This window comes from Camarhynchus parvulus, chromosome 3, assembly GCF_901933205.1.
Source record: "Camarhynchus parvulus chromosome 3, STF_HiC, whole genome shotgun sequence".
In the NCBI taxonomy this organism is placed as follows: domain Eukaryota; kingdom Metazoa; phylum Chordata; class Aves; order Passeriformes; family Thraupidae; genus Camarhynchus; species Camarhynchus parvulus.
The window spans coordinates 104649276-104676167 of record NC_044573.1 but is presented as its reverse complement, the minus strand read 5'-3'; the positions used below and the strand labels follow the sequence as shown (position 1 = coordinate 104676167).

At 34.4% G+C, this 26892-nt stretch overlaps 1 protein-coding gene across 1 annotated transcript in view; it reads right to left on the bottom strand.

Moving 5' to 3' along the window:
* The window catches only part of GRIK2 (glutamate ionotropic receptor kainate type subunit 2), a 353639-nt gene that overhangs the window by 64924 nt on the left and 261823 nt on the right, over positions 1-26892 (bottom strand). The window contains exons 13-14 of the mRNA XM_030944939.1: positions 25435-25553; positions 21510-21727 (exon numbers count right to left, since the gene is read on the bottom strand). Of these exons, the coding sequence (XP_030800799.1) occupies positions 21510-21727; positions 25435-25553 (337 nt within the window). The remainder of the gene's footprint in view (positions 1-21509; positions 21728-25434; positions 25554-26892) is intronic.

Here is a 26892-nt window from a genome sequence, read left to right as displayed (position 1 = left end):
ATTGCCTTTTTTTTACTATTGTTTTTTTGGTTTAAATGTTTACTTTTACTAAATTGAAGATTAAAAATTATAATCAGAAAATATACTGTATTTTGCAGATATTAAGGCAAGGAAATTAGATTCTTTGCAGATGTGCTATAGCAATTATTGAACATGAATACTCAAGTAATTACTATGTTAAATACCTTATTCAAATAGGCAGAGTACAAATTAAAGCTATCCTAGTTTGTCTGAAATCCATAGCTTGCTATGAAGCAGCAATTTTTTCTTCTTTTATTTCCCACATTTTTCTTTCTGGTTTATTTTTGAAAAAGCAGCAACAAACATTCACACTCAATGTTCTAAGTAGAATGGCCTCAGTTTTCTGTATCTTTCTATCATTGACATCATAGCCAGAAGGAGAGGACACATGTCTATTGAAATTAAAAAACAGAAACAAACTAAATTAAAATATTATATCTAGAAACAAAATTTACACTTTAAACAGCATAAATAAGATGGAAATATGAGTTATACAGAATATTTCTTACATCCTATATGCATAATTTTGGCAAAAACACAGAAAACTTACAGTCCCTCTGAACAACCTAAGTAGCAAAGGGCTGTTTGGTATGAGACACGTTAGCATTCCAGTGATACAAACCCTGAATTTACAGATTTGTTAAATGCCTTCTTTTTTTTCCCTTATCTTAGAATGTTAATCTATTTATCTATTTGCTCTTCTGTTCATAATGATACACAAAACTGGGACATCTTAAATGGTATGGACGCAAAGAATTCTCCCCTTCAAATGTCTTAGCATTAAAAAAACCCAGTTATTCTTCCTAATGTATTTTACAGAAACTGAATCACCAGCTAAAACCAAGTTATAGTAACACTGCTGTCACTGTTGGAATCAAGGAAGATCCAGCCATCCTGTTTCCAGACCAGTCCCTGGAGGATTGTAAGGTCCCCAGTGAGACTTAGAAGTAGGCACTTAGCTGCTCAGAACAGCCAGACTTAGTCAGTTCTGCATCACATCAGAAGCAAACTTTCTTAGGAAACTAATGAAATTGCTGACTGCAGGGACAGGTGGCCATTGAGGATTTAAATGTTGTGCTTTGACTAAAGCAGCAATTAGTTACCTAAGTTATCTGTGGAGCAGATGGCATCTTAGGAGAAGAAATGATGGATGTACAATTTTATTTGAGTAATTTAGATAGGTAAACTTGGGAGGAGTACAACAAAAAATTAATGTAATAATAATACTTTTTAATCAATATATCAACATTGCAGTTTATTTAAAAATAAGGACACATTTAATTCATAATTGCTTCCTTCACCACTTTCTATTTTAAGAAAAACATATGGCTATGACTAGCAGTTGGACAATATATTTAAAAACAGAGATTAGTATGGCATAGCATTTCTTAAATGATTTAGTAGAAGGAGTTTTTGCCCATCAAAACTAAAGATACAGTTTTAGTCAGCTAGAAGGGAGGAAAAGAAATAACCAGAATAACAAATTTCTTAAAGTAAATGGGTGAGCTATCCAACTTGGATATAACCCAAAGGGGCGAAAGATTGTTTATAAAATTTCAAAACTTAAAAAAAAAGTGGCTAGAAAATTTCTGAATTAAAATAACACTGAAAATAAATAAAAATACAGTTAGAGAGAAAATTTTAGTGCTTTCTTTAGACCTTCAAAAGTTATTCACGTGTTAGAAGCTAAATTGTTCATAGTGGTTCACTTTTTAGTTAGCAGAAAAGGAAAAAGAGGATATCTCCACAGAACAATTCTCTAGATGTGCCAATCTTATATTACCCATAGAAGTGAAATCAAAAACTCAGTCAGGTTATGCTCTGAAGCTAGGGCAAGTGCATTACTTGGTTTAAGCCAGGGATAAGTGAATTCAGGTAAATTAATCTGGAGAAATTTGATAGCAATACCTACTAAGCTGATAAAATTTTTACAATTGTTTTTTCTGTTAGAAACTGCTTTTCTGCATATGTAAAATTTTTGAGAGACCTTTTAATTGCAAGGACCAGACACTTTAATTAGGTGGTATGACTGGGACAGGATAAAGGCATTAGGAAACCTGCCCGAGTACTTTCCTGTCCATACACTTCCAGACTTCTGATGGGCTCAGAAAATGAAGACAGAAGTGAGGAAAGACTTGCACCTTACACTTTTACCCGACCTTCTGGAAAATTCTGTGGGAAAATACATAATTGGACCTGAAAAGATTTTTTGTGGGATCCTCTCACACCACTCTCCATGCTCTCCACTGACAAGGGAGAGATTAAGAATAAATTTATTTTATTTTTCACCTCAATTTACAGTAGCCTTTTCTTGCTGCTTGAATTTTAGATATTGTCAATGGATGGATTGAAATGAAGTCACCTGAGAGCTAAAGCATGGCATGTTGTGGAATACCACTAGCCATATGTTATTTACCAGGATCTAAAGGAGAACAACCTGACATTCTGTTTGGAAGGAAAGGAAGCACCAGATTAGACTATGAGAGAGTTGGGCAGCCAGAGTACATGCCAAGTTAAGCATCATTGTCTTGGGAAAATCATGTCATAAAATTAGTCCAAATAATGGCTTACAACCATAATAAAATAACTTTAAAGGACCATATGACTAATGGCAGAGGACTTAGGGCTAGATCTAGCTGTATTTAACAATGTCATTATAGTGCAGAAGTGACATTATAAAGGCATCACAGAGATTAGAGATACAGTGAAGAAAAACATTGCATGTATTTTCAGAGAATTTAATGAAAAAAAAAAAATTCCTGAGGAATAAAAACCCCACTCCTAAACCTCAGACCTGCAACCAAATGATCACAGAGATTTGTTCATCCTTTCTGAACTTTAAAAGGGGTTTTAGTGTTCTGATCTCAGGACACATAATAAGCACTTATTTCTCCTCTGTCTGTGATAAATATCAATGCTAGGCAGACAGAAAGATATAAAATAGATGTTACATCTTCACAATAATGTCCAATGACAGAGGAGTCCTGCTGTTGGGGAGGAATCAACACTGAAGGCCTGTTGTCTTTAAATCACCAGCTGTGATTTAAAAGTGACAGGCTTATTTTTAACAAACTTGTATAATCAGCTATATCCATGTATTAAAAAAAAAAGATAAAATATTAAATTATAAAGATTTAAGGAAAGTAATAATTTTCTTTATGTGAAATAATCTGAGAAAAATTCTAAATCCACACTATTATTAATATTTACATACCCAGATTATGTTAAATTTATGTTGAGCGTAATTCTCTGTAAAACTCTTTTGTAGACAGATCTTGCATTATGAGCTTCAAAACTAGGATCCAAATTTCAGATTTTCTGGTCACAGTTTGGTTTAGTTAAGTTACTGGATAAATGGTTACAGGTTCAGGGTGCTACACAACAGTTAAGTGTTAATCTTAGTTTACTTACTGTTATTTTTTTGATTTTTTGCTTTTTCCCGGTTTGGGAGTTGTTGGGAGTTTTAGGTGGGTTGCTGTTGATTCTTTTGCCTCTTGTTTTGTTTTGTTTTGTTTCTTTTTTTTTAAATGAAGCAGGTTTTTTCCTGTTCAACCATCTCTGTAATAAAACAGCTCTGTACTTTGAGTATACAAAGTATTTAATGTATAAACTTCACTGCATTAATACAATGCTGAGGGCTGAGGAAGTACCAGGAGATCTGGAGGCAAGCAAGCTGTTAAGATTCCAGATGGCCAATGCAGGGGAAAAGCTTTCCATGACTGGAAGATGTTTGGACATGTGAAAGCTGAATCACTTTGTTTACTGCAGAGTGGTAACCAGATCATTACACTAATGCATGAGATTCTACTGCAAAGGGAAATTCTTGTCACTACATGAAAATTAAATCACTGGCGCAAATCCATTCATGGATTTGTGCCTTTTATGAATAGCACTACATTGCTAATTTCACCCAGATTTTAGCTATTTGAATTCACACCAGGGCTTTAATGTAAATCTACAATAATATAGTGCCTAGGATATTGTAGACAAACAAAAGTAAGACAGTAAAACCAAAACAAGCCAACAGATTAATAAAAACCACCAAAAAACCAATCCACAACATGAGCCATTATCACTCATACAAAAATTAGCTGGTAATAGAGTTGCAAGTCTCTGAAATTAACATAGGAATTAGCATGGCATAACTGTCTTGTAAAAAACAAGATAGAAAAAGAGCATTTTCATGAGAAAGTGCATAGTTGTATGATTTTTTCTTTCTGATTGTACACTAGAACTAAAATAATTTTCTGTATAGGTAGAATTTAAAGAACAATTAGTCAAAAGCATTAGCTCCAATGTAACAAATAATTTTTCAGATTGTCCCAAGAGAAAAAACTGACCTGGAGCAACCAAGACCATGAAGACAATGAGAAACCAGAGATTAATATTATCAATCTGAAAGGAGTGGTATGATTAAGTAGTTGATGCAAAGGTAGGGGAAGGATATTAGCAGATATTCTAGTAATATTCTACCCTCCTTAGTATAAATAAGCATTTTTAAAAATCTATGTATTCTTAAGGATCTTTCAAATCCCAGGCACAGTTAGTTCCTTGCTTTGTTAAAACACAGTGAATTTAATAGTACCCCAAACTTGTTAATGTCACGCTTTTGATGTCATTGGTAACAGCATTGTTCTGTTTATTCTGTACATTTCTGCATCAGTAAGCTGTGAACATCCTGCAGCAAATTTTCATGTACTTTCTGTTGACCAATTTAGTAGAACACATTCTGGCAAAGTGGATTTCTGTGCATACTAATTTAAGAGAAAATTTATAGGAAAGAGCTTTGGATAACAGTACCTATATTCAGTGTGTGTCATACTGCATTTATTTGTTTATGAGCCCAAGGACAAGGGACAAATAATTTTCAATCCATGCTGGATTTCAGTGAGAACGGCGCCTTTAGATAATTATTGCTGACTCCTTCTTTATACTGCCAATAAATATATTTTCTCTAAATATTAATCAACCAGATTAGAGGCATAATTTCCATTAAGCAGTATTTTGATTTAAACATCAATGAGGAGAGAACTTTGCTTCAACTTTTTATAAGCAATATGTATCCATCCCTCTAACTAGAGATATTTTTAGAGAAAGATACATGGTTAAAAATTGAGCTCCTTTTTTAAAGAAAAAAAACTCTGTATAATCAGTCTCAACCCCACAAAATCTCTAATTCACCTTCTCAAAAACAGTATTACAAGTTTGCAAAGTGAATGAACAAAACCATCCATCAATGAGTATTTCCCTGCAAGTACTCTATCCTCCCTAAAACCTGCTCCTTTTTACAATTCCTCAGAAAAGCATTCAACTGCTATCAGAAACTTCAAGCTCTTACACTGACAAATGCTATGATTCACTGACTCTGTAGTGTTACCATTCCTGGCAGGACAATCTCTTTAAAGAGAATGAACTTGATTGATGTATTGAAACTCCGCTTTTTTTCAGTAGTTCCTGTGTGGACCAACATTGTTTATACTGTCCAGAAAAAAGAAACAAATATGAATATCCAAGGCAGTCCCACAAAAAAAGAAACTTTCTGAACTAAAGTTTTTAAATATTTATACTCTAGAGAAATGACAACGTGTTTGTTTCCCATGAACAGCTCTGAAAGCAACATTTATACTTATCTACAATGATTACCTAGGGAGACAGTCCTTGACCCAGATTCATTGCACTGGAACAGCTTTCTTCAGAAAGAGAACAAATTGCAGCATTTAAGTCTAAAAACTAACAAAATCCTGTTCACTTGGTACAACTTCCCTGATGGACAGCTATCTAACTTTTTAATTGTTTTTAAAGTGACTCTTTCAGAGCTGGAGTAGTGAAAGCCATCATACCCGAATTTTCTGAAAGCTTGATAGAACCAATATTCTGGGTACAGATAAAGAGGAATGAAGCACTTTCTTTCCCATAGGAAAGCTTTCCCACTCATATTCTTTGATGCCAACTAAACTTCACATCTGCTATTTCCCTATTGATTGCTACAACTTGGCACTTTTGCAGAGTGTCTGATGAGGCAATTCCATTCAATGACACCACTTCCTCTTCAACAAAAGAAGTGCAGTAAAATAACAGTGTGTTTCCTATACCTTCAGGGGAAAGGCTGTTTGCAAATTATGCACACAAACATGTAGTCATCATTTATGTGTGTGTATGTGGAGAAGAAGAGCATTTGTTCCTTTAGACTGAACTGTTGTCTATGTAAAATTATGCAAAGTAGATCTGGGTTTGAATTTTTTAAGCAAATGAGAAGCCATTCTGGGTCTCACTTAAAAAATCCATCTCAAAATACATCGTGTTCACTATGGAAATAAGCTTGGAATTAGTCATCACTTAAAATACATTCCAAATATATGTTTACAAATCAGTAATGTGCATTAGACAACATCAGAACTAAGAATGTGTTTGTTTTGTTGTCCTTGAATATGAACAAATCAGATCCTCTTTTCAAATTAAATGAAATTATTTATTTTTGACACATATTACATAAAGAAATATTTCATTTAAAATGGTAAGCAATACCAACTACATAATAGTTCCATTGTGATGTGGAAAACACCAGCATAACAAAAAGAAAAGTAGTTTTTAAATTCAAGATCAAACATAACACCTTTGTTTCAAACAGATTGAAACTATGAAATTATTTGTGTTCTAGTTGCATTTTACTTTGGTTTTTCTCTAGCTCCTGGACTCCACTATTTTTTGTTTGTTTATTTATTTGTTTCATGGAACTTCAGGTTCATTAAGCTTTAGAAGTCACAATTAATTCTGTGCTTAGTTTTACTTGGAATTACGTCCTTTCTTTTAATTTATATTTTCAGTATGCCTTTAGACCTAGATTCAAAAAGGTATTGAAATACCTAATACTTACTGGTATCAATAGGAACTTATGTATAAAAAGTAAACATAGAAGAATTAAAGATTTAGTTCCATTTTAGGATTTCCAGGTTGTATCTGTAACTCAAATTATTCTCACAACAATTAATTTGCACTAAGTTGAACCAGTACAACTAACAAATTTTCTTTTGTGAGCAGGACTGAAACAAAAAAAAAGATAACAGTTCAGGAGACGTCAAATACATACCAAAGACTGTTCCTAATGGGGTGTTTGTACATGGCTGCCTAATTTTGATGGAAAAGAAAGTTTAGCCCAGTGACCTTGGTTTTAAAAATGATCCTGTCCTGTTTTGCTTACTACTAAAAGTATAATCTGAATGTGTACAAGACAAAGATATAGAACACATTAAAAAAAATATATTTGAAACTCCATGTAAAGATTCCAGTATACATTTTACTTTAAACAATCCAAAGTTTTTGCTTCAAAATCAGGGGTGAGAAATCATGATTTTTTAAGCAATAATTTTTAAAACAGCTTTTGGGCACTGGAACAAGCATGCTAGAGAGCTGGTCAATGACCAAATCCTGACAGTGCTTAAAAAGCCTTTGGTTAATGCCCTTAATAATTTCCTTTAACTTTTGATCAGCTCTGGATTGCTCAGGCAGTTAGATTGGGTGATTACTCTAGATGTCTTCCATCTGAAATATTCTATTCTAGCTTTAATAATTTTCCTGTTCTAATTTGTAACTAAGAAATCCAAAATTATAGAGAAATAAAATTTGCAAAACATAATTAATGATTCAGAATCTGTTAGAGGGTGTAGTTTCTTCTGGATATCAGCTAATTTTATTTTTCCTGTAAACAAGGTTGTTAATTTTGCTGTGTCATCCTACTAATCTCCCATATGCAAGCTGAATTGTAACCTTTAATTTCAGATTTTTATGAAAATTTTGACATAGAATATGTCAAGACTACTACATACTTCCTACAAAATATGCAAACAATGCAAATTTATTACTGGTGTACATATCAAAATCCTGCACCTGTCACTCTAATTTAATAAAAAAAAATTGAACTTATAAATGTAACAAAAATGACAAATTATACAGCAGATGACACAGTAACACCTGCCCTGCTGCTGGAAGATAAATGTGCTGAACCTTTAATGTAATCAAGGACATGGAGCCATAAAAACAAATCAAAATGTTGCATAGTGTTTATTCTTTATTTTTTCTTCTTTTGTTTTCTTTGTTGAAATACAGGCCCTTGTAATCAGCGGTTTACTCATTGTGACCAGCACAATCTTTCTAAATGAAACGTTTACATACACAGACCATAATTTTGCCACTATTTCAACTCAGGCTGTAAGTCAAAAATATGAACTTTTTCTATGATTTTCTATGAGAGATATTTCCTTCTTGTGTGTGTGTGTCCATTTCAGTGCCATCCTGTTAGCAAATAATTTATTTGCAGTTTTTAAACCATTAATCTAAAAGCAATATTCCCACTGTGATAGTTAAGTCAGTCAGTTTTACCATAGAACAGGAATTGTGTATATTATTCCTTGTAAAATTAATTAATTTGAGTACAAACATTTTTTTAATCACCACCTCTCCCTATGGTCAAACTGTAGTTTATACATACATGAAAAATGTTTTGTGCTTAAAAAGTGACCATAAATTTTATGAGATTCTTCTTAAATACTTTTAGCCACCTACACATTAAGTATCTACACCCAAGTACTAACCTAAGTTTCTCTTCTCACAATACAGGTTAATTTCTGTAACTCTGGAGACTGCTGTCCTTCCAGGACATTTGCTTAGTACAGAAGAATTACTTTCTGGAGCCTTTCAGTTTCTTTTCAGTGTCAGTCAGGGGCACCTAGATGACTTCTGAAGAGGGAAGCAGGTATCTACATTTTGGAGTGAGGAGAAACCTGCCTTACATGTTTTAAAACCTACATCTTTCCTATTCAATCATGTGTTTGTGTGTTTGTGTGTATTTTCTGGCTTTGATACCAAAACACAGGATATTATTGTGCCTTCCTATTAAATTCTCTCAATCAACAGTTCATACCCTTTGTATACCAATGTACCAAGCAATTCACTAATCTAGCAATTCACTAACCTAGCAATTGCTAGTAGATTAGCAATTCACTAATCTACTTTTAGTACAGTCCTACCCTAAGCACTTGGAGAAACTTCAGGAATACAGCCTATTCCTGGCTTTTACTCATTATTATTTTCTGGATGCCAAACTTTCTTTTACAGTTCCTATATCTACAAAGAATAATAAATTACCTTTGCTAAACATTTTGCCCATGAGGCAAAACTAGCTACCAGTAGCAGCTGATATAGAGTTTGTGTAATGCAATACATTGTAAAAAAAAAAAAAATTAAAAAATTGAGTGACAAATACATAATAACAGGAGGTTTTTATATACTTGATTCCATCACTAATGTCAACAAATTAAAAAATAAAAAAAATGCAAATCACAAGTTATTGCAACTACAGCCTTTGTCAGTGCTGGTGGTTTTGCTGTTATATTTATTCCACTAAAAGTTAGAGATTCAATTTACCAAAGTAATTCTACATTTCGGAAATGAAAATTGAAAACCTAAAGATTAAGACCACAAGTCTCAGTGATTTTTTGTAAGTGTTAAGACATTTATTTGAAGTATTTAGAAATCAAGCTCTAGCTTGGAAAGGAATCTAGAAACCCTTTGTGACTTAATAAGAATGTAAAAAATAATTGGCCTCAGTACTTCTGTGAAATGAGCCCCATAGTTCCCCTTCAAACCTCCTTTCATCTTTGATGTTCTGATTTGAAAAGACAGTGACTAAAACTGCCGAATCTTCTTCATTATGAACAGACTGTGACTGGAAGAGGAAATTGAAAAATCAGTGTTTCCTCCATTAACTTCTGATTGTAGGGGTAGCCAAACCCCTGACTAGGATGGCATTGTTGGATTGTGCATCTATAATGAACTATGATAAGCATGTTTGCTCTTGAAGGAACCAAAACTGGATCAGGAATACAAGGTGTATCCATAAAATAAATTAAGAAACCAAGCGGTTTTTTTATTCAATTCAAGTAAGTTCCTTAGTAATTCAGCCTGAATAAAAATACACTTGAATGATAACTACCTGGATAGGCTTAGATAAAAGTCTTAGAATCAAAGAAACTGTCCTCAAAGCTGCTTTGCCAGACAAGGTAATAGGGTGAAGGAAGAGGTAGAGACCATTCCTATCAAATCACAGAAAATTTTTGGTGCTACTATTCCCTCCTCACAGAAATTTCCTTTAGGGAGCATATTCCTTTTTCAGAAGGTGGAAATCACTATTATTAAAAAAAAATGAAAGATACAGAAAGACAGTGAGAGCTAAAGAAAGAGAAACAGAACTGTTTCTGTCTTGCTATTGGCCTGCAGCAAAGGAAAGTAAGAGTTCTTCAAAGAAACACCCAGAAATTCAAGTCTTCAAAGGCCTCCATGGTATTTGCCCTTTTTAATAGTTTGTTGAGAGGTAACAGATTTCAGTTTTCAAATGCAAAGATATGCAAACAAATATTTTAAGGTAAGCTATATCCTTTGCTAGTAAATAATAGTTTGCTAATAGTATGTATAGTAAAAGCTCTCATGTTTCCTTCAAACCACAACAGCTCACATGATAACTTATCTGGATTTTGCTTGCAAATTGCTTTTCAATATCTCTTTCTGATCGCTGACTGCTCATGGCTTGGACGGGTATACTCTTTGCTGGGTAAAAATTGTCTGGATGGCCGAGCCCAAAGACTGATGAATAGAGTAATATATCATCCTTTGGCAGCTGGTCACTACTGGTGTTCTCCAGGGCTCAGTATTGGCACCAGTCCAGTTAAACATTTTTATCAATTATCTGGATTAGAAGAGCAAATGCAACCTCGGTCATTTTGCAGATGACATCAAGTTGCTTAGGAGTGTTGGTCTGCTGGAGGATAGAAAGGCTCCAGAGAGGGATCAGAACAGGATGGATTGATGGGCTGAAGCCAGGTGTACAAAGTTCAACAAGGCCAATTGCTGGATCTTGCACTTGGGTCACAGCCCCATGCAGAGCTACAGGCAGAGCAGAGCAGCTGCAGAGCAGCCACTATTCCAGAAATCTTCCCAGTGGAAAAGGACCAGGGGATGTTGGTTGGAAACTGGCTGTATATGAGCCAGCAGTGGCTTGCCCAGATGGCCAAGAAGACCAATGGCATCCTGGCCTGCATCAGCACAGTGTGGTCAGCAGGATCAGGGCAGTGATTGTCCTCCTGTAATTGGCACTGATGAGCCCACACTCGAAACCTGTGTCCAGTTCTGAGCCCCTTTACTACCATAAAGAAACTGAGGTACTGGAATAACCACAGAAGGACAACAGAGTTGGTGGAGGGTCCAGAGCACCGGTCTTATGAGGATCAACTGAGGGAGATGGGGTATTTAGGCTGAAGAATAGGAGCCACAGGGGACACCTTTGTGTAAATTCACTACAACTGCCTGAAAACAGGTTGTAGCAAGGTAGGTAGTCTCTTCTCCAAAGGAACATGCAACAGGATGAGAAGAAATTACCTCAGATTTTGTCAGGGTAAATTAAGACTGGATATTAGTAAAAATTTCTTCCTGGAAAGGACTATCAAGAGTTGGAATAGGCTGCTCAAGGCAGTGATTATGTCATAATCCCCGGAGGTGTTTAAAAGACATGCAAATGAGGTTCTTTAGGACATGGCTTAGTGGTGGACTTGGTAGTATTAGGTTAATGGTTGGACTCAGAGCTCTTTTCCAACCTAAACAACTCTGTGATTCTGTGACTCTAAAGCATACTTTAGTATAGTTTTTTATAAACTAGTCAAGTATATTGCGCAGATTAAGGATCTTTGATACATTAAATACAAGTTCAATTAATGCATGGATAAAGAAAAATGCCTAAAAGGCAAAAAGCTTGCATAATTACATAATTATTACCATAGATCTACTGCAAAAAGGATGGTTTAATCAATCTCAACAGGCACTCTGTTTGGAGAAATTAATAAATCTGGAGAAGAAATTCATCAGCATAATAAGACTTTAGGTGATGTCTGGGGCAATTCTGGCACTGAAAATATTTCTGTACACAAAGCAATGCTAATGTAGTTGGGCAACACCTCAGTACTATGATATATAATTGACAGGCAGAACTAAGAGTTCACCACTGCTAATGAATGGAGAATTTCAGGATATTTTAGTGGGCAGAAACTCAACACTGAAGGTTACTCATATGGCAGGATCTCAAAAAAAAAATAGCTGAACCAAGGGCCCGTTCACTCCAGAGAATTGCTTCTGAATAGCATTCCCAAGATGAGTCATAGATCAAATCTGGCAAACTTTACATGGCTACTTGGTGACAGATCTATTTGCTTTGAAGAACAAGGCATTTTTTTTTTAAACTCTGATAGTTAAAAATGTTCAGATGTACTCTGAATTTCCTAAACAAACCCTGTCTCTGAATTATGTCTTTCATACAGAATGCTGTTTGCAGTTAAAGGTTTCTTTATGATCTGGTTCAGGTCCCTTTCTCACCTTGTTCAAGATCTGAAGATAAACATAAAGGGGAAAAAAGCTGAAAAGAGAAGAAAAAAGAGAAGTGTTCTCGCCCTGCCTCCTGAGGAAACCAGCAGGAGGAGAGAAAGGTGATAAGGAGAGAGAGCAATTAGGTTATGCATTTCTGAGGAAAAAGCCTTGCAACTAAACTTATTATGAGAACCCAGAGATCAGTAATTCTCTTACAACTTATCCTATCAGCAGTGTCATTACAGGCCCTGAAGAAGCCAGAAAGTGCAGAGCATCAGGTAAGGGAAAGGAAGCAAAATGGTTACCAGTTAAGACAAAACCTACATTAGTACATAAAGAAAATGTATATTTTAAGTATCAGCAATTTCAGTGTTGTTGATTTTTCTCATTGTCACACTTTCAAATATCTAGGTGACATAACTCACTTCCCAAAGGGTGTGGATTCCCAGTGGCTTTCACATTTAGCCGGGTGATATGAGACCGCCCTGCCATGTAATGACACTCTGCTCCACTCCAATCAGTTCTAGCTTTCTAGCAGCTACAGCAGTTTTCTTCACAACCAAAAATAAAAATGCAACAACAAAAATGTTCATTTGCAGCTGAATGAGATAGCTGGGTTGACTCTTGCCACAGGCCTAAGGCATGTAGAGCCTATAGTGCTTGAGGCTGAAGGTAGAAGAGGTTGGACAACCTGGATTGGGACTAGCTTAAAATAAAACAAAACAAAACAAAATAAAAAGCTATTAAGAAAAGCAATTTACAGCAATTAGAGGTGATTAAATTCTATCTGACTTCAAAGGAAAGTAGATGGTATTTTAAGATGCATTAGGTAAAGCATTGCCAGCAGGTTGAAGGAGGTGTTCCTGACTAGTGTGCTGTGACCAGTTCTGGGCTCCTCAGTACTAGAGAGACAGGATGCTGCTGGAACAACCCAGAGGGCTACAAACATAAGCAAGGGCCTGGAGTATCTCTCTTATGAGGAGGGGCTGAGGGAGGCTTCATCTCTTCACTCAGCCTGTTTGGCCTTGTGAAGAGATGAATAAGGCGGGACAACAACCATGTGAATAAGTATCTGAAGGGGGATGTCAGGAGGGTGAAGCCAGGCTTTGCTCAGTGCTGCCCAGCAGCAGCACAAGAGGCAATGAGCAGAAACAGATGTACAGAAAGTTCCATCTGAATATGAGGAAAAATTTCTTTACTGTGTGAATGAGTGAGCACTGGAACAGGCTGTCCAGAGAGGTTGTAGAGTCTCCCTCACTGGAGATATTCAAGAACTGTTTGGACACAATTCCATACAATGAGCTCTAGGATGACCCTGTTTTAGGCAGGGAGATTGGACCAGGTGACCCACTATGGTCCCTTTTAACCTTACCCAGTTTGTGATTCTGTGATTGTTGTCTTCTGTGGCATCATTGTGTATTCTCTAAAAAAAAGAGTCAGAGTGGGTTTCTCTTAATTACAAAGTGATTTTTCAAATATCTAGATTATTACACCCCTCTGAATCATCTTCATTTGATAAAATTCTTGTCTTTTGCTGATAAATAATCTTGACACAATTTCAGACTCAAACTGTGGTTTGGATAACATATGCATTTCAGAATTGACTTTCTAAGGAGAAATGTAAAGTTGTTATTTTTTTACCCAGTCTGGGCTCTGATTTCTTGTATCCCATATTTCCATCCAACTGGAAATTAGATCTTGCTATATTTTATCATACCTTATACACTGAGAATGATCAATTTTATTCAGATCGTCTCCACCATGTACCTACAGTATGGATTATTAATGCATACACACTAATTAGTGCATATTGTTGCATAAAATTTTGAAAAATAATGCAAATGCCAACTTCTTTTTTGTATGTTTATTTTGCCTCTGTATAATAGTAATACTCAAAAATATTTATGTGACCATTGGGTAGCATACCTGAGAGTTCAATGGGGCGATCAGCACAACACTGTTTCCTTTCTGAAAAATTTTGGTAAGGCAGAAACTGATACTGAGTTATGGAAATGTTTAATTGATTCAAAGAGAAACTAGAATTTTCATAATGCCCACTTTTCATTTATTTTTGATGTCTCTCTTAGACTTCATTTAAAAAAAAAACTAGTGGGGATCCAATCCATATCTCAATGATTATTTTCAATATTTTATTTTTTTGTGAATGTCTACTCTTGTTTTCACTGGAAAGTTTTGGGTTTTTTTTCCTTGAGAGGACATCAAAAGGCATTTCTACATGTTTCATCTATTTCTAAGAGGTGTAGCCTGAGACAAATGCAAATGATAAATATGAATCCTATAGTTTTTAAGTATAACCAAATGTTAGCCAGCAGCTTATAAAGAGTACTTGCTATCTGGATATATAGAATAATCTTTGTAGAAATGAAAAGTTGACTAGTCATGTTCATCTTTTTCAGTCCTCATTGAAGAAATGAGGAGCAGGGAAAGGAGAAAGGGAAGGGAAAAGTCATGGGTGGGGGGACAAACATGAGTGAAAAAATAGTGAATTTCTATTGCACTCCATCTATTTTTAGTCTCATGACACAGCACTGAAATGCAACACAAAGCCAAACACCTGCTCTTATTTACTGTAGGAATAATAATCACTCTAAGGGTCAAGACAGCATAAAATCATTGTCCCCATAAGTAGACTGTTACTTGGAAGGAAGCACTTTCTGTGAATTTGTTCTGCTTTCTGCCTTCAAATTCAAAAGAAAGACAGTTCACCCCATAGAACTTAATGATAGCAAATGTATTGTAATTTCTTTTTTATGGAATTCAAATGAACTGCTGTTCTTGTTATAGTCTCTGTTAATGTATCATATAATCTACCTACCATTGCCTAACTTCCCTGATCTTTTACAAAAATAAGTAGAACTCAGTGAGGCAGAGATGCTTTAAGATCTCTGGACAAAGCCTATATCTCACTCTCACAGGCTCTGCTATTGCAGATTTAGTTCTTATAACCGTATGGAGTGACCACAGACCTTGTTTTAGAGATTTAGTACTATATCTGCCTATTTTTTTAATTTTTTTTTTTTTACATTAAAAGAAGTAATGATTAACTAAGTAGTGTTCTTGCAAAGAGGGAATCATGACTAAGAGGAAATTATGAATTTCAGCTGTAGATTTTTCTGGCAGTTAGGTACAAACCAGCATGATCAAAAAGAAGAAAAAATATTTACATGGTATTGATATTCAATTCCCTTTTTAGCAAAATGTACCACATGTTTTTTCATGCAAAGACAAATCTGTATTTGTTACATCAAAAGGCAACTTTTCTATAAAGTCAAATATTGTAAAATCAAACTGAATATGTATCTGTTACCAATTATTTTTTTATGCATTATCAAAATTAGTACATGGAAGCTGTGACTCAAAAGATTGTTTTCCATTAGTCACTGTCAGTCACTGGATATTTGAGAAACTCCTTAAGTGGCACTTCTGTCATCATTGACTTGCAACAATTGCACCAAATAATTAACACTCACTGCCAAACTTCATGGTGTTTCATTTGAAGCATTAAACTAAAGGTTCTCTGTGTGTATACACCCATGTGTTTGTACTGCATCTTTACTTGTTAAACAAATAAATATCATTTGTTTATTACAGGGTTCAAACCCAGACTTGAAAATCCCACTGAAGTACTGGCTTTGTGCACATCAATGCCAACCTCACACATGACAAATGTATGACATTAATACCTTTATTCTTGCTGCTGTTCTTCTGTTTATGTCAGAGTATTTGTCATTTGTACTCCGGTTGCAAGCAGTGGGAAAATTCCCCTATAACTCCTTCCTTCAGCTTTAAAAGACTGTTTCTGAGACTTTGTAATGTATATATAGAGCTTAATGCCATTTCTTATAGCAACAGGCTGAGCATGTGGAAGGGCAAGACAGACAAAAAATGCTTAATTGTTGCTTCTCTAAATTTCCTCACAGAGGTGGCAACAAATAGGCTAGGGTAAAATGTGAGGGCATGGGGGAAAAGGAAAATGACTAAAAAAGATGAGCAACGTGGCTCTTTATAGAGAGAAAGCAGGACAGGAAGAAATGAAATATATTGTAGAAAAGTAGAGCTGGAGTATAAAACCTGATCCTAAAGAATAAAATGCAAATATAATTGGTAAACAGAATAGTCTGATAATTCTAAGGTATGTGAGTCAGCTTTCCTGAATTAGTCCCGTGTCTACCTTTCACCAGAATTAGTTTCCTATCTACCTTTCACAAAGTGATCTTGAAAAAGATGCAATCCCATTTAGTGCCTCATTTTCCTTATCAACAAAACTAGAATATAAAATACATGTCTCACAGAAAGTTAACACCTTTTATTTGTGATAAAGGAATAATGGCACTAATTTGCTGCTATTAGAGAATGAAAAAGTACCTTGGTTTTTACTATCTGGTATGCAGATGCTTAGTAACCATAAGTAAGAAAATTTCCATTGTACCTGATATTGTACAAAAACCTAGAAAGAAAGAAATTCTGACACTGAAAGTTACAGGTATGAAAAATTATGGGAGGAAAAAAAGCAATTGACACAAGAAATATCTTAACATTGTAGACTTCGTACGTGTATTGAACTAGTTTTTTGTGTGTGTGAGAGTGGAGAAGTGCGATGCAAATAGAAGCTGGGTAGAATTAATAGTGTTCTTCTTAATTTCCAAATTGTTATTCAGCAAGAAAACCAAGTGAGAAACACAAAGTGAGAGACTACAGAAATTAGAGACAATGAAAAATCTGAAGTTTTTTTCATCCAAGAACAGTTAGTGTGAGATCACTACCTTTCATAAAAATAATAAATGTTTTTTATTCCAAACAGGAAAAAAACAGGTTTCTGAAATTTGAAAGTGGTCAATAGTGACAATAGCAGCAAAGAGAAAGGAAGAGATCTTCGTAACTAAGAAAGCATACATAATTTGAGAAACATCAAAGTATGTATTGGTAATGGACACTCCTACACTAAAAGCAGATAAGGCTTAGAACTTACTTTCACATATCTTTCCTTCCAATTTTTGGACTATACTGAGGTTTTCTTTATTATTCACAATGAATTAGCCGAGCAGACCCACCAGACACAAAATGGACTTGTAAAATAATTTCCCTTCCATGTTCAGACCAGATAAGCAGATCTTAAGAGGAGAGAGCACTGAAATTTTCCTTTGCTTTCTGGCTTCTGAAAGAGTTGTAATTCATGTTTCTCAGACCATGAGGAGGCATGGGATGAAGGACCTAGTAAAAACCTGAAGATAACATTCTCCTTTTTCATCAAAGCTATTTCACAAGGATATTTGACTCACAAGGGTAACAGCATTTTCAACATATATCCCACGTGCTCTCCAAGACTTTACCTTCAGAAGGTTTGAATCCAGCAGTTAGCTTGTTTGTCTGATGCCCATTTAGGTTCCACTTCATAATAGGTTCTTTTATTTTAGCACCACACAGCTTTGGCCGCACTCCAAAGTTTTTTTTGAGAAAAAAATTGAATAGACTGCTATATAGCTAATTTATGCAGAAATTACTGTCAGTCTTATGGGCAGCTACCAAGCCTCACTATGATTGGAACTAATAACTTTACCAAGATATGATAATTTCATTTAACATTAGCAAACCATCTGGTGTCCTTGTATCTTGTTGTAACACAGTGTCACTGTTTTACTCAATCCACTCTCATTAAAACAAGACAAAAGTAGCTAAGGATAAACATACACACAGATGATAAATTTATCCTCTCAATTATCTTTGTGCAACCCCTACCCCCAGAACTCATACCCTCTTAGATTTTGAAGTACAAAAGTGCTACTAAAATCTAATCTGATCTCCTGTATAATGAAGGCTATCTCTTTCATCGTAAGAGAAACCTCTAAATCAACCTCTAAATCAAAAGAACAACATGCTTGTGTTACGCTGTATCTATCTTCCTTATAATGGCTGCCTTTGATGGATGGATCCAACCCACTCCTAGATAAGTTATACCAACGGTTAATGACTCTCACTCTTAAAATATGCACCTTATTTCTAGTCTGAATTTCCCTAACTTCAGCTATGAAACATTGGATCTCATTATGCCTTTTTCTGCTAGATTAGTGAGTCATCTACTGTCAAAAGTCTCATTCCCATTAAGGCATTTGCAAACCATGATCAAGCCACCTCTTAACCTTCTCTTCAGCAGATTAAACAGACAGATCTTTAGCCTCTAACTGCAATGCTTATTTTCAGACCTACAGTCATTCTTTCACCTTTAATAAACCCTTTCCAATTTTAAGCATATTTTCAAAGTGTGATGACCAGAACAGGACACAAAAGTTCATTAGTATTTTCCTTAATGCCATACAAAATGGAACTTCCTAATTGATATTCAGCTATCTATATATCAGACGATATAATACATACCATTTAAAACTGTTTTATCAGAGTCCTGTGCTTAAATGCTCTTTGTATTTTTTAGCATTCTCTGTGAGATATTCAATTCTAGCAAAAACTTGTAATGCAATTCCACTTAAAGTTTTATTTTAAAATATTTTCTTGCAATTTTATCTTTTTTTTATGTAAGGAAATTACATTCTTTAAGTAATTAGCTTTTGTTGACTAGTATGTTTTGAAAACACGCAAATGCAGATACACTATGTTGACCAAAATTATAGTACTTTATTTTCGGATAACTCCACATCATTAGCGAAAAATACCTAATTTTACCAGGAAGTTCACGATTAAAGACTGTATATATACATATATGTTTTGGTTTATCTTTTATGGAATACATATGTAATTAACCTCATTCTTTACAGAGGCAGCTCTAGTGAATAGCACTTACATCAAGACAACCCTAATGTTCTCCTGGAGATTGCTTCAGATACTGAATGAATCAAATGGGATTGTATATTTTTCCTTTACTTTCCTATTTGAGCATGATTTTCACTAATTGATAATCTGCAAGAACAGATGTAGCTACATCTAATGCTTTAGTTTATTTCATTAGGCAAATAATATCCATTAATAATAAAAAATATTAATAGTAGTAGCAAATAATATAAATTATTTTCTACCAGATGAGATAGAAAACAACAGGAAAATATTTCAAATCAGTTGGTTCCAAGTTGGAATGGTTTTTAATTATTGTTTCAGTTTCATGTCATAAAACACTTGCTAATAATGATCCGTTCACACAATAATCCAGAAAATATATGTTTTCAATAGAATAAACCTAAATTTGACCTAAAATTTAGCAGATGAATAGATAAATTCTATGTTTTCTTATGATTTCTCTTTTTCACTCATGATGAAGGAGGAAAATTCATTAATGTAAAAAAAGTAATGCTAAATTATGTGATCTGACATCCTGAATCTGTTGTGTTTAAGTCTAGAGTATTTAAACTGCAGATAAAAATCTTCAATGAAGGATGTGAAAATGCTATTTCATTAGACATAAGGCCTCTTTAGTTCTTGGATACAATACATTAGATAATCACAAAATATATCTGGACAAATGTAAACAGAAGAATAAAGAAAGCAGAAAGGAATAATTGTGCAGAAAAGGGAGTACTATATTAATGGGTGGGGGGGAAAAAAGTCCACAGAAAGAGGAATAGTCTCTCTGAACTTAGAAATTTAGAAAACCCACATTAGAAGTATTAAAAAAAAAAAGTTAATCAGAAAATTAAGGATAAGAAGGAAAACTAAAAATTTAAAGTTGCTTCCTAATATTTCCACAATGTCCACAGTTTGAATCTAAAATAGAATTGGACCAAAATTTTCTGCCATACTATAATTAAGTTGAATCCTAGAGTGTTTTCTGGTAGTTCAATAAATACCTTGTGTTATTTCTTTATGTCTCAAAACAAAAATAATTTTGACATTTTTAAAACACTCAGTCTTTAACCTTTCAATGTTGTTACTTTTAACTACATATTTCCTGACACAAAGAGATCTCTAATTGATTAGTTATTTCTATCAATTTCATCAGCTCCTTTTCCAATGAGTATTCAGAGGAGAATACTCAGAACATTCCCAATGCATGGTTTAAGTTAAGCAGCCTGAAACATTCTGAGACATTGGAGTTGAATGATTTTTATTTCCAAGCAGTAGCTGAGAGCCTTAGAAATTATTTATTTTTTAAATTAAAACTATTTGTACACTTTGATTGGGTACAAGGTCTATGGTCATAAGATTAAATAGAGATTATTTAGCCTTGATATGTAAACAAATCTTGTGCTCTCTAAATGTCATGAGAGAAACTGAGCACACAGTCTTCAATTTCTGTACCAGTTTAAAAGCTACCTTGGTACTTAATTTGCTGATTACAAATGCCAATGTGACAGCCAACACAGAGCTTTAGGTGATAGCATAATAATTCTTAAAACTAGGCTATATTAGCCAAAAAGTCTTCAGAAATTACCAAAGATCAAGCAAATATTGTTAAATACCTCTCTGGAAGATCTGAGACACCTCTGTGCTATCCAGCATCAGGAATTAGAGAACAAACCATCTTCTTTCATAAATATTTATCATTAATTTAAGTCTGCTTAAATGCCTGATGAATCTAGACAGGAAATATTTTCCTCTAATTCAGTATCTCACTTCACTATATTTCAAATTTAATTATCTTAGTAGCAGGTTAAGAGAAACAGAAAAAACTGGGATAACCTCAGCTTTTCACATGGACCCAAAATTTCATTCAAAAGTTTCTCAAAATTATGAAGTCCAAAAATTTTCCTCAGTACAGCCACTAATACCCTTAGTGTTTCTTGAGTAAAGACTACAATTAGGTATAATGCTGTTGAACTAAAACTAACTTTTCATAGGACAAAGTGTAATCTTGTATGCAGCTATAGAAGATCTGAGGAAAGTACTCAGGTTTCTTCACGTACTTCACTGCTATAAATTCATTTCATTAATAGAAAATCATCAAAAAAAACTGTGAGAGATTCTTCATTTGATTACTTTCCTATCTTTTTAATAAAAAAAAAAGGTTTCCACTTGTTTTTGACAGCATCAGGAATCGTAGTATCTGCCCTTCAGCAAGATACAAAAGCTTTCCCCCAAAAAATCATGTTATAACATCCCAAACAGAACATAAAACTTACCTTGAAAAAAGTCATGGTTGCTCCATCTTCAACTGCCCCATACTCTATCTTTGTCTGCTTGGCCAAGTCGTCAGCAGAATCAATAGGGGACTCCATCCGTTCCACTGTCAGAAAGGCGGCTAGGTTAGCAGTGTACGAGGAAATGATGATAAGTGTGAAAAACCACCAAATGCCTCCCACTATCCTGGTGGAGAGGGCTTTAGGCATGAGCTCAGAACCTAACGAAAACCAGGGGAGAAAGGTGAAACGGATGCACAGAAAACAATTAATAAGTGTTCAGCACTTTTTGCCACAGTGGGGAAATGGGATCACTGTGCAAAAAAAATCTTTAAGCTACAGGTTTTGATGTACTGCTTGTACAAACACACACAACTGAAATGCAAAATAACTGGTTAAATTTATAAACACATATCTTTTTGGAGCTGTGGGAATCAAAATATAGTAATGGGAGATTCGCTGATCAGTGCTATTTTAGAATTTCCAAACATATATACATATAAATACCAAGAGTAAAAAAGCAGTTACTGCAACTTGCTTTCCATAAAAAATAAGCAAGTGATGAAGGTACCAGATATGAAATAAAGGATTTCATATCTGAAAAATAAAACCTTAAATCTATTATAAATATGCTTTTGAGTCTTTTTCATTTGCATTGCTGTAAAGGACAGTTAATTAAATGTTGAGATAAAATAAATTAATATCTCCCATCTCTATGTTTAGCCCCACAATTTCATATAAATATGGGTGGCTATGCTAAAAACTTCAATTTAATAGAATAGCAATAAAAATATTAGACTTCTATACATAAACTTGATAAAGATAGATTATAATGCATTGCTGGAGTTGCCTGCTCATGGCACTAAAGAATGGAGGGGGAGACAGACACTGTATAGTAATTTGCATAATTTTTAATGCAAATTTAGAGTCTAATGAGACAAATTGAAGCACATAAACTCCTCTTGTGTCTAATTACAAAAAATAGGAATAAATTAAATTCACTGTAATATACAATTACAAATATTCATCATAAATGAGCATGTATGGATTTTTTCCATAATGTTATAATTGAATGAAATGAAATTTCTAATGATGTCAAATAAACAATTTCAAGCTTCATTTTAAGAACTTTATGTAAGATCTTTTAGAAGTATCTGGAAACTTGTTTTCAAGGAAACAGTTTCATCATATCTACTATACCATTGTACCGAAACAACCCCTTTTTGTTAATTGGTTACTATGTTTGCTCTTATATCTCCTGGGTAAAATGGAATGAAGGCAAGATGGACTATTTTATTCCTGTTAAATTTTAGTGCTTATATTGAATTAGTTAAGGAACTTGTCCAGCAAGGTGACACATCTTCATATAGGTGAAAGATTATGTCAAACTTCCAAACTCAATGTGAAAAAAAGAACAGAAGGGCTGGGGAGGGAGGGAGGAAGAAAACAAAAGAAAGGGAAAAAAGAAGTGGTATCATAACTGGACTACTGTATTCAAAAACAGCCCATCTTACCCTGCAGTTCATCTTACCCTTGCTGTTTCAAACAAAAAAGGCTGACACACTTGGACATGACAGCCAACTCCAGCGCCAGACTCTGCCTAGAATTCTGCAAGGGAAAAAGTAGAAAAGTACCTGTCTGATGGAGTTGCTCCTAGGCCCTGTTAGTCAGACACTTAGACACCATAACACTAAGAGATTTCCCAACAAGCCCACTATCATTAACTCTTTTTAATTGCACTCATTTCATTTTAAAAACCAACACCAGTAAAGTCAGACAGGACTGGAAAGAAGAGAAGAGTGGAGACATTGGCCGCAGCTCCCCCAGTTCCCACGAGCTCGTGCCTTACCAGGGACTGAAACCAAGTGCCACCTGGGCCCATAAACAGAGCCTGGTCAGGGGCTGACTGTCATGTACCCAAGGTAACGTCATGTCCAGCACTATATCCCACAGTTTCCTGGGAGCGAGAGGTGCCAGCAAGACATGCATGAGTTTCCTCTATCATGTATCCTCCAGCACTAAGCAAACCTTCTGTAAAGAACCAGCACTTCATACGTTGATATGACTATGGCCCGAGTATTTCTATATTGTTTCTAATGGAAAGTTACTGCTATTAGATGAGAACTTCCATACTTGTCTGAAAGCCTATTTTAGATGACTTTAAGTTTTTGAGATTTCTTTTTAAAGCAATCAACAAAATCAAGACGGATGCTGCATCCTTAAAACTGTGCCTTTAAGGTTTATTAAAGGCTGAACTGAGTAAAGGTAAAACAATATAAGGCAAGGACAGAAGGTCAGCCTTAATTATGAAAAACTAGTTTTCCTTCAAGGAAAACTATTATCCTCCAAAGATATCTTTTAAAATGAAGGTTGGGGTTTTCTTCTTATTTTGATTCTCAAAAACAATGTTTAGATGTTACAGACTAAAAAACCTTCCTCTTGCAAAAAGATGATACAAAAATCTAAATTGCTTTTTCCATCATAGAAGCATAAAGCCACATAAGAAATAAAACTCAGCACTGAATGAAATTCTGACAATCCTGAGAACTGTGAATGGAATTTGAAATACTTTCTTTCATTCAGCGTCCCTTTTTTTGATAGCTTCCTTAAAAGCAATCATTATCTTACAAACATGTATTTGGCAATTGTGTTTCAACTATATAATTTCTTGACACGTATATTGACAACCTAGTTGATAGTAAACACTTAGCCAACGAAAGACATATTTTTATTTCTGATTTGAAATCCTGATTTCTTTTTACCCATTAATTCATGTTTTTCTGAGCACAGTACTCTTCTTGCTGAGGCATTAAGAGAATTTTTAAGCCTACAAAACTGATATATGACAGAATATTTACTGCAGTTACAGGAAAGCTTCATTAAATCATTTGATGAGTTAAAACCAGGATTTATTTACAGCTGGTGTACTTTTAATGGTAAGTTTTAAAAATGATTGCTCAGGTATATTCATTAAAACAACTCTATCAATATGCACTTGTTCCTGCCAATATTTTTGGAGGGATATGCAATGGTTATTTTTCCAGAAAGAAAAGCCATTCCTTTTAATGGCTCTTTAACAAGACTAACAATCTTTTGTATTATGCTATACTACCCAGTGAAATGTCAGTGCAAAAAATGAAACTGTGCTATTCAAATGTGTCTGATATTATATGACTGTGTTCAAATCCTTATGGAAAAGGGCAATAAAAAGGTGATATATTTTTATGGATCTATATATTTGGTATGCTTTCAAAATAAGAGGAATATGACAATGAAATTACAGATTTTTAAGAATGTGCTTAAGCATTTTACTTAGACAGTTATAGTTAAAACTGCATGTTGGTTTTACTCTGAGAAATATGACTACACAGCTGCCGATTTTATTGTCAGCAACAGCATCAGTTTCTCAGTGCATGGATTGTTGAATATAGACATTGTTGAATGGTCATTCTGATTTTAAAATATAAATTATGACTTGACAGGATTAAATCTCCTATATTATTTTATTTTATAGGTTCTAGCTACTAGATAAAAATCTTTCTGTAGTTGAAAGGCTTCTAGACCAAAATTAACCAAATTATAGATTTTTACATTATAGTCTTACCTGACAAAGGTATACTCATTCTTAAGTTGTTTAAATGGAGGTTTTTTAAGTAATAGACAGATTAGCTCATTTAATTATGCAGTAAGGGCTTCCTGTTTAGGAGATAAACTGTATGGCTATGCCGTACTTTTTTAAATCTTAAATTTTTATCTGTCTTCAGGCTAATTTGTAAGGTGTTGGGAATGCCTGGATAATCATAAAAAAAGCTGGTTTATGGCTACATGCACAGAGGCACCCATGCAAGTGACTTGCACCAGAGAACTGTGACCCCCAGCAAAAAGTGGGACATGGTGCCCAAGAGAAAGAGCAGACTGAGTCGTATACCTTGCTGCATGAGAGCTCCAACTCCAAACCAGAAACTATTTAGCAAGGTAAAATTGTTTTCCACCACGTCTGAATCAGGGTTGCAAGGATGTGGATTATACCACTCATAAGGACTAAACCTGTGGTAATTGACAGAAGAAAAAGAACAGATTTAAAATGCAGCCATCACAAAGTCTATCCAGCAAAACTGCTGCAAAAGAAAAAGAAAAACAAGAGAGGTTATAAAGAAAATAGTGATTGAAAGTTTTTACAGTGTGATTGCATTACAGTTAACAGCAATATTAAGAAAAAACAATATTGAAGATTAACATTCTTAACTGCTGCTGATACTGATAAAGTTGCATACAGATTGGCTCTGAAAGTTTCCAAGTGCCACCTGCAAACATCAAAGCACTTATTCTTTTATTGACTCCAATAGAATTCCAGACAATTGGTCCTATTTAGGATTAGGCTCTTATAACCACTGTGTCAGTATTTTGCATCTTAAAAGAAAACTAAATCTGTTAAATCACAGAACTTCACTAGAAAAAAATACATCAGGCAAAATGCTTTTTTTCTCATTAAAATTACAAATAATTAATATAACAGAAAATAAATAGTTAGCAGTAAAAGTGGCATTGTTAATCATCAAACACTACAATTCACAGAAAAAAATACTATAGCAAATTAAAGGAATTGAATCCTGTCCTGTGAGGTGCACAGTAGCATCCCTGGAAAGGCTTTCCAAAAGAAGCTGGGGACACTCACAAGCACCTTGCAGGGTCAGGCTCTGAGAAAAGGGAAAAAAAAAAAGAAAAAGATAAACATAAAGACAATTTAATTAATTATCTCAAAAATAGAACAGAGATAGTAGAAAGATGCCTGAGTCTGGCAATAGATTACAAGCAGATTATATACAATCAGTCTAATTCATGGCTTTGCAATTGCTGTGCATCATGATGAGTTCATATCTAAATGCTATTTTATCAATTGTAGCTAAACAAGCAAACATGTCTAGATAAATTATTCTTTGTTACAATTTCTTTTGTAAAATAAAGATTTTAAGTTCTCTCTTCCTCATGGTACTTTTGGAGAAGTAAATTTTAATTACAATGCGCAGGATTATTCTAATCATTTTAGAATTTTAATCACCATGCCTGGTCTTGGAGGCACAATGTTGAGAGGGACTTTTATTTTATGCTTAAAACATGTCTTCAAATCTTTGATAATGAATACACGAGTAATAGTTGCATGTGCATAATATATTTGAGTGAAAAAAATGAAAATCACAACAACAGTAGACTGGAACTAGCACAAGACACCAGCACAATAATTTTAAAAATTACAGATTTTAATTATTAAATCAATATTAATGTATTTTCACAATTTCTCAAATCATTAAAGCCACTCTGTTAAAAACCCTTGGATAGGCAGCCTTTATGAAAGAACTTTTTTGGTGTATTTTATAATCAAAGCTAT